The 21,376-nt window shown below is 43.3% G+C and overlaps 1 protein-coding gene across 2 annotated transcripts in view; it reads right to left on the reverse strand.

Moving 5' to 3' along the window:
• Positions 1-1,478: 1,478 nt before the first annotated feature.
• Positions 1,479-21,376, reverse strand: part of mllt1a (MLLT1 super elongation complex subunit a) — a 30,984-nt gene continuing 11,086 nt past the window's right edge. The window contains exons 2-11 of one of the 2 annotated variants that reach the window (XM_014216506.2): positions 20,756-20,936; positions 16,843-16,925; positions 15,162-15,305; positions 14,921-15,046; positions 6,490-7,213; positions 6,216-6,327; positions 5,724-5,823; positions 5,332-5,400; positions 4,961-5,032; positions 1,479-4,726 (exon numbers count right to left, since the gene is read on the reverse strand). In XM_014216506.2, the coding sequence (XP_014071981.1) occupies positions 4,598-4,726; positions 4,961-5,032; positions 5,332-5,400; positions 5,724-5,823; positions 6,216-6,327; positions 6,490-7,213; positions 14,921-15,046; positions 15,162-15,305; positions 16,843-16,925; positions 20,756-20,936 (1,740 nt within the window). In that variant the 3' untranslated portion in view covers positions 1,479-4,597. Of the gene's footprint in view, positions 4,727-4,960; positions 5,033-5,322; positions 5,401-5,723; positions 5,824-6,215; positions 6,328-6,489; positions 7,214-14,920; positions 15,047-15,161; positions 15,306-16,842; positions 16,926-20,755; positions 20,937-21,376 lie in introns of both variants that reach the window. The other variant, XM_014216505.2, reaches the window with a different exon arrangement.

Below are 21,376 nucleotides of genomic sequence, written 5' to 3' on the forward strand. Positions count from 1 at the left end.
TCCACAACTTCACCCCATCCAGAGTTCAGAAGTTCAAACTGGTCAACTAAAAGCCACGAACACAGACAGTACTCAATTACTTTATTAATATGATTTCAAAATAAAAAATGACTTGTCCTTATTACAACTTGCATTATATGGCCACATGGTGGCATCGTATGCCAAGTTTAAAATACAACATTTTGTTGTTCAGCCCAAGGTAGCATTAACCAAATAAATGGAACACATTTTAGCCCCCCCAAGCAAACCCTCCCCTGATAAATAAATACAGCCAACCCCGTCCCCGACAACCATTGACACAGGAAACGGCCCTCTGCACATGCCCCCTCAAATTCCTAACAGCATCAGAAGGAACAGCCACCATTTGCTGCTTTTTGTCTTTGTATCTTGTTAAAATCCACAGTAGATGGTCTACCTTTGCTTAATTACACAAACACACACTCCACCAGTCAAAAGTTTTAGAACCTCATTCAAGGGTTTTTCTTTGACTATTTTCTACCTTGTAGAATAATAGTGAAGACATCACAACTATGGAATCATGTAGCAACCAAGGAAGTGTTAAACAAATCAAAATATACTTTATAGTTGAGATTCTTCAAAGTAGCCACCCTTTGCCTTGCATTCTCTCAACCAGCTTCATGAGGTAGTCACCTGGAATGCATTTCAATTAAAAGATGTGCCTTGTTAAAAGTTCATTTGTAGAATTTCTTTCCTTCTTAATGCATTTGAGCCAATCAGTTGTGTTGTGACAAGGTAGGGGTGGTATACAGAAGATAGCCCTATTTAGTAAAAGACCAAGTCCATATTATGACAAGAACAGCTCAAATAAGCAAAGAAAAACAACAGTCCATCATTACTTTAAGACATGAATGTCAGTTAATAAGGAACATTAAGAACTTTGAAAGTTTCTTCAAGTGTAGTCGCAAGAACCATCAAGCGCTATGATGAAACTGGCTCTCATGAGGACTGCCACAGGAATGGAAGACCCAGAGTTACCTCTGCTACAGAGGATATGTTCATTAGAGTTACCAGCCTCAGAAATTGCAGCCCAAATAAACACTTCAGAGTTCAAGTAACAGACATCTCAACATCAACTGTTCAGAGGAGACTGTGTGAATCAGACCTTCATGGTCTAATTGCTGCAAAGAAACCACTACGAAAACAACATCAATAAGAAGAGGCTTGGGCCAAGAAACACAAGCAATGGACATTAGACCAGTGGAAATCTGTCCTTTGACCTGGAGTCCAAATGGGAGATTGTTGGTTCCAACCGCCGTGTCTTGTGAGATGCAGAGTAGGTAAACGGATGATCTCTGCACGTGTGGTTCCCACCGTAAAGCATGGAGGTGGTGTTATGGTGTGGGGGTGCTTTGCTGGTGACACTGTCAGCGATTTATTTAGAATTCAAGGCACACTTAACCAGCATGCCTACCACAGCATTCTGCAGCTATACGCCATCCCATCTGGTTTGGGCTTAGTGGGACTATCATTTGTTTTTCAACAGGACAATGACCCAACACACCTCCAGGCTGTGTAAGGGCTATTTTACTAAGAAGGAGAGTGATGGAGTGCTGCATCAGATGACCTGGCCTCCACAATCCCCCTGACCTCAACCAAATTGAGATGGTTTGGGATGAGTCGAACCACAGAGTGATGGAAAAGCAGCCAACAAGTGCTCAGCATATGTGGGAACTCCTTCAAGACTGTTGGAAAAGCATTCCAGGTGAAGCTGGTTGAGAAAATACCAATTGTGTGCAAAGCTGTCATCAAGGCAAAGAGTTGCTAAGTGTTTAGCACTTTTTTGGTTACTACATGATTCCATATGTGTTATTTCATAGTTTTGATGTCTTCACTATTATTCTACAATGTAGAAAATAGTAAAAATAATAAATCCTTGAATGAGTAGGTGTTTTAACTTTTGACTGGTAGTGTATATTGATATAGATTCAATTGAAATGCTTCCTTCCACTGTAGTATCTTTTCCTATGGTGTTATTGTTTAACAGTTTAAGGGATCGCACTTGGATAAAAATACAGATAAATATTGAACCAATGAGAGGGTGACAGTTTGTGCCTGGGCTTCGTAACCATGCCTCATAGAGTACGGACAAATAGAACACTGCCTCATACCTTTGAGTTAAAAATACTCAAATTATAATAGGACATACACACAAAAATACTTCTTCTCACTGAAAAGTCCACCTTTTCCTCCTTGATGAACATATACTGGATGATATAGACTTGGTTAGCTCATACATCAAACATATTCCCAACACCTGTTCCATGGTGTTCAACTGCAACAACGATGATACACAATACAACATTCAGGGAAGTTCTCCATGGCGCTACATTAGGCCTAAAAGAACACAATTGACAGCATGTTTCTGTATGTATAATAACACATGCCAACACAAATAAAAACTATTAAATAATTTAAAAAAAGGTTGGCAAAAAAAATCTATTCATGTTGTATTGCATGTAAATATTGTATAAAATTCTTAAAAATACAGTTTAGATTATTACTTAAGTACTGAAGTCACCACAGCCAAAAGTGCAGAGGTACATAAATAAAAGATTGACTGTTGGTAGACGGTTGGTGGTGCTTCTCTATGGAAGAGCTGCACAGAGCTGCCTGCCACTCAACCCTTCAGCCCCCACCCACCCACCCTCATATTCACACACACGAGGACAAGAACGTTCCTCTCGCTTGACACACACAACCCATCCCACTCACACAGTTGCAAAGTACATCTTTTAAAAATCACTGGCAGGGATGTTGACATAGGCACAGCCAGACAAATAAAGGGGTGGTGGACAGAGCAGAGTGGATGCAGAGAGGAACTTAAGGCAGTTGTTGTTTCACTCTAGAACAGACCCACACATTCAGACCTCAACACCACAGCACCCTCACAGAGGAGAAGAAGGGGCAGAGAGCTGTGTGTGCACTTTGCAGGCCCAGGCAACAGAACAGACACAACTATTAAAGCTATTATCATCAAAATAAATACAGCTGTTCACTAGGTGAAACAGAAAGAAAGTGAGGGGGAGCACCCGAAGAGAAAACTTTACCGTTAGTCTGAGTGTGAAACCACAGTGGACGTGAAGGCTAGAGGGGCCCCAGTTAGAGAAACATGCCTAGCTGGCTGACTGACTGCGGCCTGGTCTGGCACTGACCCTATCCATAGAAAACTAAACCTCAGACAACACAATATCAGCTATACAACCATTCATATTAGGATCTGGAAAGAAACAAGGCAAAGTACCACTGCTGATGAACAGATGAGTCTTAGGATTTCTGGAAGGCTTGTGTTCCTAATAATAGCAGAGACAGAGCACTGGAAGAAGCCTCCAATTTGCAGAGAAACCCCCACTGGGAGGATCAACTGATTTTAAGAGGGCACTTATGATAAATGGAGTTTCAGGCTTCCCAATGAACACTTAGTCAGGAGAGGGACTTTGCTCTTTAACCAGTGTCAGTGGGCCCTCACACTGGCCAACGCATAAAGGCACTGAGAGGATAACAGGTTTGTTGCTAGCCCTAGAAAATGAACAGTAATACATTCATACATAGCTCACAGGTATCTGAATCGCAATCCCCCAATACTCCAAACTTATCAGTACAATAATAAAATGTAAAAAAGTGTGGACCCTTTTTTTGTGTGGGGGGGGGGGTCTATGGCTACGGCTTTTTACCCCCCACCACTTAAAAGGCCATTCAGAAGTGATCCTCCACAGCTATTTCCCCTAGCTGTTGAGCCCTTTCATGCACATCGAGATGGAAGGAGGGAGGGACGTTTGAACTGACAAGAGCTGAACCCCATCCAGAACACTACCACCAACAGGCACATACACAACTTAGTGCCGGCGTGTGTAGAGACACCCTGGCATGGGACCCAAATGCCTCTCACTGTGTGTGTGTGTGTGTGTGTGTGTGTGTGTGTGTGTGTGTAAGGGCTGTTGCTCCAGCTAGCTTAAAGAACACTGAAAAAGTGACTAATCAAAGACATCCCCCCCTAAAGCCTCTGAAATGCTCACAGACACACTCTCACACACACACACACACTCTCCCTCACACACACACACGAATGCATGCATAGACAGGAATATTCCTACAGAGAAATTAACTCCAGCAGAGATGAGGGGGAGGGGAGGAGTGTTGTGCCGGGTAAGAGAGTGTGAGTGGGGAGGAATGAGAGGAGGAGGGAAGTATTGGGTTTGCAATGGCTAGAAGTGAGGCGAGAGGGGGAGGGAGAGGAGAGTGGTCGCATTCCACAGTTCTGCACACAGGCTGCTCTGCTGCTCTCCATAAGAAACATATATAATACATCTCTTGCCAGTCCCAGGCCAGCTCCTCTAGTCTGGTCCTCTAGTCCAGGTTAGAGGGACAGTGGCATAGCTGCTCTGACCTCATCCTCTACTCCCTCGTCCTGTTCCTCCATTCTCCAGCAAATAGTGAAAGTGTGTGTTCTGTTGTTATTCTATGGTTCCTCTCTGTAGCTCTGCTACAGCTCCACCTCCCCAGTGGGGGTCCAGGGGCTGAGGAGAGACAGCAGCCCAGCACCAGCCCCGCCGCGGTCCTCTGCGCTGCAGGCTTCCTGTCACGTGGCCGTGGTCTCCAGGCAGCTCTGTAGTTTGCGGACGGTCAACTCGTCCAGAGAGAACAGGTCAAAGTCAAAGGTGGTGTTGGTCACGTTGAAGTGGCCCGTCTCCTCGATCAGATTCACTATCTGGGGAGGAGAGGAGAGTAATACTGGGTCTTAGATGAACATAAAACCACTATCTGGGGAGGAGAGGAGAGTAATACCCGGTCTTAGATGAACATAAAACCACATTGAACAGACAAAACAGTGTGACCTGTGACATGATAAAGGTATGATAACAGCGGACTAAAAAGTTAGTTTTACAACACATGTATACGCCACACACTTACATATGTGAACACAACACAACCACACACATACCTGCTGTAGGACGTTGCGCTCCCTCAGAGCCATTAGTCTGCGGTGGAGGTCCACCAGCTCCTCTGTGTAGGCCTGAAGAGGATAGTGGAGGACTGCTTAGTCAGTTAACTAGTATTAAAACCACTCCATTCAGTATGTGATTACTGATTAACCAGTATTGTCTACTGCATCTGAGTGAGTTTTACACCAGGAAGAATGTGGAGTGACAAGCTGGCAGTGATATCTAGAATAGTGGTGATAAAGCAGTACTGTAGAATTTGAACTAGAGTATATTGAACCCTGCACTGGTAATATAATTACTTGATACAGATGTTTGAACACAAGAGAAATAAGAAAAAAGGTAATAAAGTGTGTATATTTACCCTTCCTACCTTGTCGTATCCCTTCTTCAGCACCTTCTCTGGGCGGCTGCAGATGTCCGGGCTCTTCCTGCCCAAGACCTGCTCAGACAACACAGAGGGATAAACAGAGAGAGATGGAAGGGGAGGACAGAGGGATAAACAGATCAGAATGGGAAGGATGGTGCTTTAGGAGAGCAAATATTAATACCACACAGTCTGCGTGTGGTGCTAGGAACACTTCTGGGAATACAGAACCCACTGCTTAGCCATCAATGGTAACTACCGTTAATGACCGAAACGTCAACACAGTACATGTGCAGAAGGTAAAGTTGGATGCGTGAGTAACAATCCTTAATGATGCCACTTCAGAGCGACAATGGAGAAAGCCGTCCTGGGAGAGATCCTCAGAGTCTGTGTTTTACCTTGTTATTGGAGGAGCTGTGTTTCTGTGGAGGCGGCGCCGGGTCTCGACTGGGGCGGTGCGAGCCTTCACTGCTGTCACTCTCGCTGTCCAGGCTCAGTCTGACAGGGAACAGGAGGGCAAAGGTCAGACAGCGCTCATTGTGCCCTGTTTAGCACAGGGAGCCTGGGTTTGTGGGTGGGAACAAATGTTTTGGTGAAGGGATTAGCTTCAAATCTGGGTTTGTGTTCACTCAACTCCGACTATATAAATCTTTACAGATTTCCTTCAAAAACGATGTAACACCTATAAACAACAGCGAACACATGTATGGGCTTATGTGCTACAAATACTGACCCACTGTGTCTCATAACAAACATCCATAGCTAAAGATAACCAGTGAAAAATTATTGGAGAAGCATCATAGGTGAAAAGAATGAGAGCAACAAACTTGGAGATATATGGAGCATTAGAGAGAGAATGAGAGAGAATGAGAGAGGAGACAGAATCTTACCGAGAGTCACGGTTGGGCGGGTTGGTCTTGACAGGCGTCCCTTCCTCTGAGCTGCTGTCATCATCATCTGACCCCTCTGACTGTAGGTCCTCCACCATAGAGCGCAGCGGGCCTCGAGTAGATTTACACACCAATAGAGAACATTTGCTAAAACGTACATGTACGCATCACAACCATCAACTAAACATCTGGATAGCTTAGTATAAAAGAAAAACAAACAAGAAATCTCCAATGGATGTAGATCCCAGTCAAGAGATGGTCATAGAGGACTTACCTTGGCCTTGTTTCTGTCCAGGCTCAAAATCAGACTCTGAGCTGGAGTCAGAGCTGGAGCTGGAGTTAGAGGGACTGGAGGGGACTGACTGCTCTGATTTGGAGGAGGCTTCATCCTCAGAGTTGGAGTCGTCAGACTCAGGCAGTTTCTTGGGCTCCTTGGCCTCCTGAGTGTCGGCCTTGCTGCTCTTGGGCCAGCGGCCTTTCTCCTTGGGGGGTTTCTTCTCTGGGTAGCCTGGGATGACTGAAGATGATGAAGAGACCCGGGGAGAGGCTCCGGTGAAGGGCACTGCAGCTGCCCCCTTAGATCCCTCTGAGCTGCCCTTCTTTGGCTTCTTGGCGCTGGGTTTGGGAGACTCCGCGGTGGAAGGCCGCTTCCCGGGGGCTTTGGGCTCCAGTGGGCCCCCTCCCCCAGCCCCCCCTCCTTTGGGGGACATGCCCTCCATCTTGGCCTCCTTTAGTGTCAGTTTGGGCTCTTTGAAGGCGGCCTTGGGAAGGACCTTGCCCTCGTCTTTCACTTTGATCTCCACTGGCTTCTTGGAAGAGGAGGATGAGGGCTCACGGGCGCTCTTGCTGCTGCCCCCTCCTCCCCCGTCGCGGTCGCTGTCACCCTTTGACGCTGCCTTGCTCTCAGAGTCTTTGCGGGGGCGTTCGCGGTGCTCCTTGGTCAGCTTGTGGGGCTTGGGTCCCTTACTGCTGCCTCCACTGCCTTCTTTACTGGGCTCCTAAAGACAAGGACAATAGGATGATATTAAACACACAATCACTTTCAAATGGTGTGCTGGATTGGAATAATACGTAGTAGAGTGAAGTAGGGCCCATACGCTCCACCACATACACATCTTTATTTGTTGACAATCAAGAAAGCTAAGAGCATTTAAGTGTGCTTACTCTCTCTATATTGTCTACACTGAGAGTACAAAATAGTAAGGACACGTGCTCTTTCTATGATATAGGCTGACCAGGTGAAAGCGATTATCTCTTATTGATGTCACTTGTTTATTCCACTTCAGATCAGTGTAGATGAAGGGGAGGAGATCAGTTAAAAGAAGGATTTTTAACTTGAGACAGATTGTGAAAAAGCAAGACAAAAGATTTAAGTGCTATTTAACGGAGTATTGTAGTAGGTGCCAGGCACACCGGTTTGTGTCAAGAGCTGCACGCTGCTGGGTTTTTCACGCTCAACCGTTTCCCATGTGTATCAAGAATGGTCCGCCACCCAAAGAACATCCAGCCAACTTGACAACTGTGCGAAGCACTGGGGCAGTCTAAAGCACTGCATCTCAGTGCTAGATGAGTCACTACAGACCCTGGTGTGACTCCAGGCTGGGGGGGGGTGCAACTCAATATTAGGAAGGTGTCCTTAGTGTTTTGTACACTCAGTGATACAGTATATTCATCAGTGGAGGCTCCATCCTCCTCAGTGAATTTCATTTAAAAAAAATTGTAAACCAATATTTAAAAAAATCCTTTTTAGATGAAACTATACTAAATATATTCACGTCACCAAATAATTGATTAAAACACATAGTTTTTCCATGAATAGCTACAGTAGCCTCAACAGCAGTCTGTACGGTAGCACCATGGTGTAGCCGGTGGACAGGTAGCTTCTGTCGTCCTCTGGGTACATTGACTTTAATACAAAACCTAGTAGGCTCATGGCCCTCAACCTCTTCCATAGACTTACAATGTAATTATGACAACGTCTGGAGGACGTCCTCCAACTTATCAGCGCTCTTGCAGCATGAACTGATCAGAGAATGAATCTAGTACTGAAAGCATAAGCTACAGCTTGCTAGCATTGCAGTGCATAAAATGTGGTAGGTAGTTGACTCAGAGAGAAAAATAGTTTAACAGTTTTGAAAAAAATGAATTTCTTCCCAAAAGAGAGTCATTTCTTTTCACTTTCTTAGCTAGCAAATGCAGCTAGCTACTTTAGCCTACTGAAAAACCTTGCTCAAACAAAGGAATTCTGTTAGCTAGCTGGCTATGACTATCCAACACAACACTGAAACGCTTCCAAGTCAAGGTAAGCTTTTGGTTTTACAAATGTATTGCCTCCGGGGCCCGCTGGTGCAACTGCAAAACTGCTTACTGATTGTATACTAACGTTATCGCATGATTGTAGCGGGTTTACTAACGCGTTAGTTCTATTAGCTATGTTGACTATGACGTTACTTTAGCTAATATGGTGACAACGATGTAGGCTGTGTGAACCGGTTATGATATGGTTTGCCTGAAAGGTTTTTTCACCTGGCCACATACAGCTGATGTGCATTGAAGTCCGCAAGCGAAGGGAAAAAAAGATGAGAAAAGGGATACAATGTGGCTGCTATGAAAGTGAACTGTGTTTATGCGTGATCAGGGGTGTATTCATTCTGCCGATTCTGTTGAAAGTTTCTTAAAATGGAAGCAAGCATAATGGCGATAAACATACCAGAATTTGAAACTCTCGTTTGTAACTGTTGGACTAATGGTTACACCCTAGATCAGCTAGATGCAGGCAAGAGTGTGCAAGGTGGTATTAAATGTGTCACTATGTTGTGCAATTTCATTCACAGGCTAGGTTGCAGCAACCTCATGATGGGAATAAGGAAAATGTGAGTATCATATAGTAGCCTAAACCTATCACTGTTACATTGTACTGGGTGAATGGAATATAAATGACAGTCATTCAATATGCTGTAATAGAAGTAAGGCAACGTTCATGAAAAAAAAGTGTCTCATCTTAAAACGACACCGACCACCACTGGCATGCAGTTGAAGTGGGAAGTTAACATACACCTTAGCCAAAAGCATTTAAACTCAGTTTCACAATTCCTGACATTTAATCCTAGTAAAAATTCCCTGTCCTAGGTCAGTTAGGATCACCACTTTATTTTAAGAATGTGAAATGTAAGAATAATAGTAGAGAGAATGATTTATTTCAGCTTGTATTTCTTTCATCACATTCCCAGTGGGTCAGAAGTTTACATACACTCAATTAGTATTTGGTAGCATTGTCTTTAAATTGTTTAACTTAGGTCAAACGTTTCGGGTAGCCTTCCACAAGCTTCCCACAAAAAGTTGGGTGAATTTTGGCCCATTGCTCCTGACAGAGCTGGTGTAACTGAGTTAGGTTTGTAGGCCTCCTTGCTCACACATGCTTTTTCAGTTCTGCACACAAATTTTCTATAGGATTGAGGTCAGGGCTTTGTGATGGCCACTCCAATACCTTGACTTTGTTGTCCTTAAACCATTTTGCCACAAGTTTGGAAGTATGCTTGGGGTCACTGTTCATTTGGAAGACCCATTTGCGACCAAGCTTTAACTTCCTGACTGATGTCTTGAGATGTTGCTTCAATATATCCACAATTTTCCCCCTTCATGATGCCATCTATTTTGTGAAGTGCACCAGTCCCTCCTGCAGCAAAGCACCCCCACAACATGATGCTGCCACCCCCGTGCTTCATGGTTGGGATGGTGTTCTTCGGTTTGCAAGCCTCCCCCTTTTTTCTCCAAACATAACGATGGTCATTACGGCCAAACAGTTATATTTTTGTTTCATCAGACCAGAGGACATTTCTCCAAAAAATACAATCTGTCCGTAGTCTGGCTTTTTATGGCGGTTTTGGAACAGTGGCTTCTTCCTTGCTGAGCGGCCTTTCAGGTTATGTCGATATAGGACTCGTTTTACTGTGGATACCTTTGTACCCGTTTCCTCCAGCATCTTCACAAGGTCCTTTGCTGTTCTGGGATTGATTTGCACTTTTCGCACCAAAGTACGTTCATCTCTAGGAGACAAAACGCGTCTCCGTCCTGAGCGGTATGACAGCTGCGTGGTCCCATGGTGTTTATGCTTGCGTACTATTGTTTGTACAGATGAACGTGGTACCTTCAGGTGTTGGGAAATTGCTCCCAAGGATGAACCAGACTTGTGGAGGCCATGATGTCAAGCAAAGAGGCACTGAGTTTGAAGGTAGGCCTTGAAATACATCCACAGGTACATAGGCTAATTTACAAAATTTGAGTCAATCAGAAGCTTCTAAAGCCATGGCATCATTTTCTGGAATCTTCCAAGCTGTTTAACCTGTCTGGGCTAGGGGGCAGTATTTTCACGGCCGGATGAAAAACGTACCCAATTTAAACAGGTTACTACTCTGGCCCAGAAACTAGAATATGCATATTATTAGTAGATTTGGATAGAAAACACTCTGAAGTTTCTAAAACTGTTTGAATGGTGTCTGAGTATAACAGAACTCATATGGCAGGCAAAAACCTGAGAAAAATCCAAGCAGGAAGTGGAAAGTCAGAATTGTAGTTCTTTTGATTCTCTATCAAAGCTACAGTGTCTGTGGGGGGACGTTGCACTTCCTAAGGCTTCCATTGGCTGTCTAAAGCCTTCAGAAAGTGGTTTGAGCATTCTCCTGTCACTGGGCAGATAATAGGAGCTCAGTTTCTGAGTGGCCTGCCTGGCAACAAAGGGATTGGATATGCGCCGTCACGCGAGCACGCCGTTCCTTCTTTTTCTTCTTGAATGAATATGCTATTGTCCGGTTGGAATATTATCGCAATTTTACGTTAAAAATACCATAAAGATTGATTTTAAACAGCGTTTGACATGCTTTAAGTACGGTAATGGAACATTTTGACTTTCTCTGGTTCCGCGCTCGCGCGTTATGCCTTTGGATAAGTGATCTGTACGCACGAACAAAACGGAGGTATTTGTACATAAATGTGGATTATTTCGAACAAAAACAACATTTCTTGTGGAAGTAGCAGTCCTGGGAGTGCATTCTGACAAAGATCAGCAAAGGTAAGACAATATTTCTAATACTAATTCTGAGTTTAGGTTGCCTTGAACTTGGAGGGTGTCTGAATAGCTCACCGTGATGGCTGAGCTATGTACTCAGAATATTGAAAAATGTGCTTTCTCCGTAAAGTTATTTTAAAATCTGACACAGCGGTTGCATCCAGGAGTAGTCTATCTATAATTCTTCAAATAATTGTTATATATTTTGTCAACGTTTTTTGTAAATTGATGTGCACATTTACCAGACGTTTTGGTGGGAATACATTTTCTGGATATAAATATGAACTTTATCGAACAAAACATACATGTATTGTGTAACATAATGTCCTAGGAGTGTCATCTGATGAAGATCAAAGGTTAGTGCTTCATTTAGCTGTGTTTTGGGTTTTATTGACACATGTCCTTGCTTGGAAAATGGCTGTGTGATTATTTTTGTCTATGTACTCTCCTAACATAATCTAATGTTTTGCTTTCGCTGTAAAGCCTTTTTGAAATCGGACAATGTGGTTACATCAAGGAGAAGTGTATCTTTAAAATGGTGTAAAATAGTTGTATGGTTTGAGAAAGTTGAATTAGAAGTTAAAAACTAGTGGCAAGTGTATGGAAACTTCTGATCCACTAGAATTGTCAGACAGTGAATTACAAGTGAAATAATCTGTCTGTAAACAATTGTCGGACAGGCACAAAGTAGATGCCTACACTAAGTGTGACTTGCACTATAGTTTGTTAACCTCTTACACTAGGAACGCGCCTAGCGGGAACAGCCAATGCAATAGGGCGTGGCGCGAATTACAACTTCATTTCTCAAACATACAAAGACTATTTCACAGCATTTTAAAGACAAGACTCTCCTTTATCTAACCACACTGTCCGATTTCAAAAAGGCTTTACAGCGAAAGCAAAACATTAGATTATGTCAGCAGAGTACCCAGCCAGAAATAATCAGACACCCATTTTTCAAGCTAGCATATGTCATAAAAAACAAAACCACAGCTAAATGCAGCACTAACCTTTGATGATCTTCATCAGATGACACACCTAGGACATTATGTTATACAATACATGCATGTTTTGTTCAATCAAGTTCATATTTATATCAAAAACCAGCTTTTTACATTAGCATGTGACGTTCAGAACTAGCATACCCACCGCAAACCTCCGGTGAATTTACTAAATTACTCACGATAAACGTTCACAAAAAACATAACAATTATTTTAAGAATTATAGATACAGAACTCCTTTGTGCAATCGAGGTGTCCGATTTTAAAATAGCTTTTCAGTGAAAGCACATTTTGCAATATTCTGAGTAGATAGCCCAGCCATCACGGCTAGCTATTTAGACACCCAGCAAATGTAGCACTCATCAAAGTCAGATTTACTATAAGAAAAATGTTATTACCTTTGCTGTCTTCGTCAGAATGCACTCCCAGGACTGCTACTTCAATAACAAATGTTGGTTTGGTTCAAAATAATCCATAGTTATATCCAAACAGCAGCGTTTTGTTTGTGCGTTCAAGACACTATCCGAAGTGTAAATAAGGGTCACGAGCATGGCGCATTTCGTGACAAAAGATTTCTAAATATTCCATTACCGTACTCGAAGCATGTCAACCGCTGTTTAAAATAAAATTTTATGCCATTTTTCTCATAAAAAAGCGATAATATTCCGACCGGGAATCTGCGTTTAGGTAAACAGACGAAAGAAAACAAAGCATGGGGTCGACGCGGGCACGAGCCTGAGTCTCACAGTACTGTAACCAGCCACTATCCAAACGCGCTACTTTTTTTCAGCCAGAGCCTGCAAAGCCACGATTCAGCTTTTTGCCGCCTTCTGAGAGCCCATGGGAGCCGTAGGAAGTGTCACGTAACAGCAGAGATTGTCTGTCGTTCTCCACCCTGTCGTTCTCCACCAACATCAAGGCGGTGACCCGATCCTGTAGGTTCATGCTCTACAACATTCGCAGAGTACGACCCTGCCTCACACAGGAAGCGGCGCAGGTCCTAATCCAGGCACTTGTCATCTCCCGTCTGGATTATTGCAACTCGCTGTTGGCTGGGCTCCCTGCCTGTGCCATTAAACCCCTACAACTCATCCAGAACGCCGCAGCCCGTCTGGTGTTCAACCTTCCCAAGTTCTCTCACGTCACCCCGCTCCTCCGCTCTCTCCACTGGCTTCCAGTCGAAGCTCGCATCCGCTACAAGACCATGGTGCTTGCCTCACGGAGCTGTGAGGGGAACGGCACCTCCGTACCTTCAGGCTCTGATCAGGCCCTACACCCAAACAAGGGCACTCCGTTCATCCACCTCTGGCCTGCTCGCCTCCCTACCTCTGAGGAAGAACAGTTCCCGCTCAGCCCAGTCAAAACTGTTCGCTGCTCTGGCACCCCAATGGTGGAACAAGCTCCCTCACGACGCCAGGACAGCGGAGTCAATCACCACCTTCCGGAGACACCTGAAACCCCACCTCTTCAAGGAATACCTGGGATAGGATAAAGTAATCCTTCTAACCCCCCCCTTAAAAGATTTAGATGCACTATTGTAAAGTGGTTGTTCCACTGGATATTATAGGTGAATGCACCAATTTGTAAGTCGCTCTGGATAAGAGCGTCTGCTAAATGACTAAATGTAATGTAATGTAAATGTCTGTAATGGATAGAGATAATCAAGAAGGGCAAGAAATTGTTAGACAGGGCACTTCCTGCATGGAATCTTCTCAGGTTTTGGCCTGCCAAATGAGTTCTGTTATACTCACAGACACCATTCAAACAGTTTTAGAAACTTTGGAGTGTTTTCTATCCAAAGCTAATAATTATATGCATATTCTAGTTTCTGGGCAGGAGTAATAATCAGATTTAAATCGGGTACGTTTTTTATCCGGCTGTGAAAAATACTGCCCCCTAGCCATAACAGGTTAACAAGATATTTGTGGAGTGGTTGAAAAACAAGTTAATGACTCCAACCTAAGTGTATGTAAACTTCCGACTTCAACTGTATCTATATTTTTAACCAGGCAAGTCAGTTAAGAACAAATTCGTATTTACAATGACGGCCTACAGGGGAACAGTGGGTTTATTAACTGCCTTGTGCAGGGGCAGATTTTCACCTTGTCAGCTTGGGGATTCAATCCAGCAACCTTCCGGTTACTGGCCCAACGCTCTAACCACTAGGCTACCTGCCACCCCATATATCCTTCAGAGAACCCAGCTGATCCAGCACTACCCTAATCACTCCACTGTCAATGCACGCTTAGCCAAAGGCCCACCAGAGAACTGCCATTCACCTTGTGTCATTCTTATCATTCCACAACATGCATGTACGCATCCATACGCAAAACATAGATCGTCTACGTTAATACTATGATAATTCAACAGATTTGATGTTTTTAATCATGCCTGTGTATTTGGGATGATCCGTGACCCAGAACATGGAGCGGAAGTCCAGCTGGATTAATGAAAGGATCACATTATATGATTAAAAGCTGGGGGAACAAAAGACATACACACACACACACACACAGGGTTTCCCATCCCTTATCTCAACTGTACTCTACTCTCCTATCCTCTGCTGTATTGACTGGTTGAGCAATATGTTACACATTCCTACTCCTTATCAGTGTAGTAGGCGAGGCATGGTGCTAACCTTTGACCCGTGGGAGGTCTTGGTCTTCTTGGGGTCTGAGAAGGCAGACAGTGGGATGGTGGGGAGCATGGGGTAGTCTGGACTGGGCCTCGACACCGCCTCCGTCCCTTCCGGCACCACCATGACCTGAGAGACAGAGAGGCAGAAGAGTGAGGACAAACAACAACACGGTACATTCTCTCTTGCCATTCCACTACAACACTCCCCACTCATCCCACATGCATCCCTTTCCCCATCTTACCCCTCCAGCCTTGACCAGCTTGCGTCTGAACTCCCGTGTGGGGTTGTTAAAGGTGAGTTTCTCACAGCGCAGGTGATTGACAGGGGGGTTCCCCTCCAGGTTCAGGAAGAGGTCATAGTTGAAACACACCTTCTTAGGCTCCTCCTGTAAAATAATAATGAGTTCACATATCTAGTCAGCCTGCGCCGCCGAGCCCTGTTATGTCCTTATCAGCAACATATTATCAGCTAACAGTAAGAATAGCCGATACCCTGCCAAGTCAATAAGAAGCATATCTGGAGTGCACACACTGATAAGCACTAACATTCCACATTGGGAGAGAACAGTAGGACATTTTGGTAAACAAACGGATGCTTTCTGATCACCCACCACTTTCAGAACATGCCAGGAGTCATAGAGTTACAAATAAAGGACAGAGGCCAGTAAAAACAATCCCAGCAGACATACCAAATAAACTGTAGGCCCTTTTAAAACAGGACCTACAGTGACATGAGGTGCAGACAGACAGTACACCAGCCAGACAGACAATACACCAGCCAGACAGACAATACACCAGCCAGACCAGCAGCCAAAGGCCCATCACTAGCATGACCAGTGTCACCACACACAGCCGCAGTATCACTAGCATGACCAGTGTTGGGTCTGCAGTCCAAACACTTAGAAGACACACCCTATCCCCTCAGCCCTCAAATTAAGTGGACACTTTTGATGACGTATCATGACATCTGACGATATACAAGGGGCGAGGGAGGAAGGAATGATTTTTAAATGGACCGCCCTTGCCCGGAAATTCGTCACTCGTTCATCCCGCGATGATTGTGTTTTCAGCCACCGGTAGCTTGTGGGTGCTTTATATGCCCTACAGTCAATTATGATTGCATATCTACTAACATTAAATATATAATTATTAATATACGCTTACTGTATGATAGCTAGCAAATTATTTAGCTAACTAGCGTTAGCCTGCCTAGCTGGAACTTCTGAAGGAGGGAAAACATTTTACTTCTACAATTTCCAAAACCTAACAAAAACATCATTACTTTTACGAGACGCGTTTGTGCCGTCATGTGCATTAGTAGCACAATTTAACTTATTTACATTTGTTTTTACACTTGTATATTGATATTGACATTGCGGTTTTAAGTTTTGGCTTTGGCTGACTTTTCTTAGTGGATGTACAATCGTCACAAACTGAATTATGGGGAGTTTCAGGCCCCGAAGTGAACACAATTGTACACTCGCAACTGCGACTAAAAACGAGGGCTGAGGGGCTTATGTTGCAAACTTCCCTTGTTTGGCTAATCATTTGGATTCCACCAAGGGCATAAGGCGAGGGTAAGTGGAAGAGGGTGTGTCTTTTATGAGTTTGAACCGCAGCCCTGGTGTCTCCACACACACCGTCACATGACTAAAAGCAGCAAATGAACCACGTGCGCACATTGAATACCAACCAAACGACATGAATATTGATAGACTCAAAGAAAGAAAAACTATTGAGACTGTGCCAATTAATATAAACAAGCCATTGTAGGAGAACTATATCAGATTTGATTTCAGGAAAAGGCTTAGAGCACCAGAGAAAATCTTATCCATTAGGAATCACATGTAACAGTAGCCCACATTCTGAGGGATAGTGACACTTAACATAGTACCATTACAGAGGCTGTGACTGAGCTCTCACCTTGTTCTTGAAGTAGACCTCGATGGGCATGAGGAAACCAGCGTAGCCAGACTCCTCCACTTTGTATGGTGGCTCCTTGCATACTGAAGAGACAACACAAGCACATCAGCCCCATACATTCAGGTGGATAACATCAACGGTCATTGCTAGATAGCTAATGGGGAACTAGCTCCAGCCTCCCTGGGAGAGCCAGTCATTACAACCTAAAGCTTGTGGGAGCCACCATGGGCAGTAACCATAATGATCACCACCATGGGCAGTAACCATAATGATCACCACCATGGGCAGTAACCATAATGATCACCACCATGGGCAGTAACCATAATGATCACCACCATGGGCAGTAACCATAATGATCACCACCATGGGCAGTAACCATAATGATCACCACCATGGGCAGTAACCATAATGATCACCACCATGGGCAGTGACCCTAAGCTTTACAGTGACTTAATGAGGTGAGATGTGCCTGGTCTGGAGAAGACGTTGTTTGGTGAAGTTCAACACTAACGGGGAAAAAAGACAATGCAACGGCACTCACTTGGTAAAATCATACCGAGCAACATGCACGTTAGATGTAGTAGGCAATGCTCTATAGTAGAGGTCGACCGATTAATTAGGGCGGATTTCAAGTTTTCATAACAAAATCGGTAATCTGCATTTTTGGAAGCCGATTACACTGCATTCCACGAGGAAACTGCATGGCAGGTTGACCACCTGTTACGCGAGTGCAGCAAGGAGCCAAGGTAAGTTGCCAGCTAGCATTAAACTTATCTTATAAAAAAAACAATCTTCACATATTCACTAGTTAACTACACATGGTTGATGATATTACTAAGTTAACTAGCTTGTCCTGTGTTGCATATAATCAATGCGGTGCCTGTTAATTTATCATCGAATCACAGCCTACTTCACCAAACGGGGGATGATTTAACAAAAGCGCATTCACGAAAATCGTGCCTAACCATAAACATCAATGCCTTTCTTAAAATCAATACACAAAAGTACATTTTTTTTAAACCTGCATGTTTAGTTAAAAATAAATTCATGTTAGCAGGCAATATTAACTAGGGAAATTGTGTCACTTCTCTTGCGTTCATTGCACGCAGAGTCAGGTTTTTGCAACAGTTTGGGCCGCCTGGCTCGTTGCGAACTAATTTGCCAGAATTTTACATAATTATGACATAACATTGAAGGTTGTGCAATGTTACAGCAATATTTAGACTTAGGGTTGCCACCCGTTCGATAAAATACAGAACAGTTCCGTATTTCACTGAAAGAATAAACGTTTTGTGTTTTCTAAATGATCGTTTCCGAATTTGACCATATTAATGACCAACGGCTCGTATTTCTGTGATTATTATATTATAATTAAGTCTATGGTTTGATAGCGCAGTCTGACTGAGTGGTGGTAGGCGCCAGGAGGCTCATAAGTGATCATTCAAACTTTACTGCGTTTGCCAGAAGCTCTTAGAAATGCTTGCTTCACAGCGCTGTTTATCACTTCAAGCCTATAAACTCCCGAGATTAGGCTGGCAATACTATAGTGCATATAAGAACATCCAATAGTCAAAGGTATATGAAATACAAATGGTAGAGAGAGAAATAGTCGACGCGCCATAATTCCTATAACTTCTTAACTGGGAATATTGAACCACCAGCTTTCATATGTTCTCACCAAGGAACTTAAACGTTAGCTTTTTTACATGGCACATATTGCACTTTTACTTTCTTCTCCAACACTGTGTTTTTGTATTATTTAAACCAAATTGAGCATGTTTCATTATTTATTTGAGACTAAATAGATTTTATTTATATATATTAAGTTAAAATAAAAGTGTTCATTGTTCATTCAGTATTGTTGTAATTGTCATTATTACACACACACACACAGTTGAAGTCGGAAGTTTACATACACTTAGGTGGGAGTCATTAAAACTCGTTTTTCAACCACTCCACAAACTTCTTGTTAAACTATAGTTTTGGCAAGTTGGTTAGGACATCTACTTGGTGCATGACACAAGTAATTTTTCCAACAATTGTTTACAGACAGATTATTTCACTGTATCACAATTCCAGTGGGTCAGAAGTTTACATACACTAAGTTGACTGTGCCTTTAAAGAGCTTAGAAAATTCCAGAAAATGTCATGGCTTTAGAAGCCTCTGATAGCCTAATTGACATCATTTGAGTCAATTGGAGGTGTACCTGTGGATGTATTTCAACGCCTACCTTCAAACTCGGTGTCTCTTTGCTTGATATCATGGGAAAATCAAAAGAAATCAGCCAAGACCTCAGAAAAAAAATTGTAGACCTCCACAAGTCTGGTTCATCCTTGGGAGCAATTTCCCAACACCTGAAGGTACAACGTTCATCTGTACAAACAATAGTACGCAAGTATAAACACCATGGGACCACGCAGCCGTCATACCGCTCAGGAAGGAGACACGTTCTATCTCCTAGAGATGAACGTACTTGGTGCGAAAAGTGCAAATCAATCCCAGAACAGCAGCAAAGGACCTTGAAGATTCCGGATGAAACAGGTACATACGCATCTATATCCACAGTAAAACGAGTCCTATATCGACATAACCTGAAAGGCCGCTCGGCAAGGAAGAAGCCACTGCTCCAAAACCGCCATACAAAAGCCAGACTACGGTTTGCAACTGCACATGGGGACAAAGATTGTACTTTTTGGAGAAATGTCCTCTGGTCTGATGAAACAAAAATAGAACTGTTTGACAATAATGACCATCATTACGTTTTGAGGAAAAAGGGGGAGGCTTGCAAGCCGAAGAACACCATCCCAACCATGAAGGACGGGGGTGGCAGCATCATGTTGTGGAGGTACTTTGCTGCAGGAGGGACTGGTGCACTTCACAAAATAGATGGCATCATGAGGCAGGAAAATTATGTGGATATACTGAAGCAACATCTCAAGACATCAGTCAGGAAGTTAAAGCTTGGTCGTAAATGGGTCTTCCAAATGGACAATGACCCCAAGCATACTTCCAAAGTTGTGGCAAAATGGCTGAAGGACAACAAAGTCAAGGTATTGGAGTGGCCATCACAAATCCCTGAACTCAATCCTATAGAAATGTTATGTGCAGAACTGAAAAAGCATGTGCGAGCAAGGAGGCCTACAAACCTGACTCAGTTACACCAGCTCTGTCAGGAGGAATGGGCCAAAATTCACCCAACTTATTGTGGGAAGCTTGTGGAAGGCTACCCGAAACGTTTGACCCAAGTTAAGCAATTTAAAGGCAATGCTACCAAATACTAATTGAGTGTATGTAAATTTCTGACCCACTGGGAATGCGATGAAAGAAATAAAAGCTGAAATAAATCACTCTACTATTATTCTGACATTTCACATTCTTAAAATAAAAAGTGGTGATCCTAACTGACCAAAGACAAGGAATTTTTACTAGGATTAAATGTCAGGAATTGTGAAAAACGGAGTTTAAATGTACGTGGCTAAGGTGTATGTAAACTTCTGACTTCAACTGTATATATTAAAATTTAGAGGAGAGGATTCACCTTGACAACTTTGTCTTGACATCCTCTCCTCAAAATTATAATATATACAGTTGAAGTCGGAAGTTTACATACACCTTAGCCAAAAAGAGCCGATACCGACACACACATACAAATCGGCTGGTTAATCGGTATCGGCTTTTTTTGGTCCTCCAATAATTGGTATCGGCGTTGAAAAACCTTTTTTTTATTAAAATCGGTCGACCTCTACTCTATAGGCCTTCTGTGTGTGTGCACATCACACTACCAAAGTTGTCAAGGTGAATCCTCTCTCCGCTCCCCAGACAAAAACAAACAAAGTAATCACAGAACCAGTTTGAGGCAAGTTCATTTGTGTGTGTGTTTGTGTGTGCATGAGTATGCTTTGTCCGACCCACCTCTCTTGGGTTTGGGGAAGCTCTCATGTAGCCGGAAGACAACCTTCTCCACAAAGTGCTGTATGTCCCCAGTCTCAGGCCCTCGCACAAACACCATCCAGTCGTGGGTAAAGCCCTCCGTGGTCACCTTCTTCCTCAACTGGGCTCGGTGTCCTAGCTCCAGCTTCACCTGCACTGTGCACTGCAGACACAAGGTCAAGGTCAGACACAAGGTCAGTGCCTTCAGAAAGTATTCCCACCCCTTTCCTTTTTCCACATTTTGATGTTAGAGCCCAAATTTAAAATGGATTAAATGTTATTTTTTTGTCACTGGCCTACACACAATACCCCATAATGTTAAACTGGAAGTATGTTTACTCAAAATTATTTTATAAATTAAAAATGAAAAGCTGAAATGCTGAAATGCCTTGAGTCAATAAGTAAGTATTCAACCCCTTTATTATGGCAAATCTAAATTAGTTCAGGAGTCAAAATGTGCTTAACCTGTTGGGGCTAGGGGGCAGTATTTGCGGGGCCGGTCAGGCTGAGAACAGTGACAATGGAGATGCGCGTTCATGTGAATTCTCCATTTTTTTCTTTCAGCCTTTGAATGAATACAACGTCGCCTGGTTGGAATATTAT

Source organism: Salmo salar, chromosome ssa10 (genome assembly GCF_905237065.1).
Source record: "Salmo salar chromosome ssa10, Ssal_v3.1, whole genome shotgun sequence".
NCBI classification, from domain to species: Eukaryota; Metazoa; Chordata; class Actinopteri; order Salmoniformes; family Salmonidae; genus Salmo; species Salmo salar.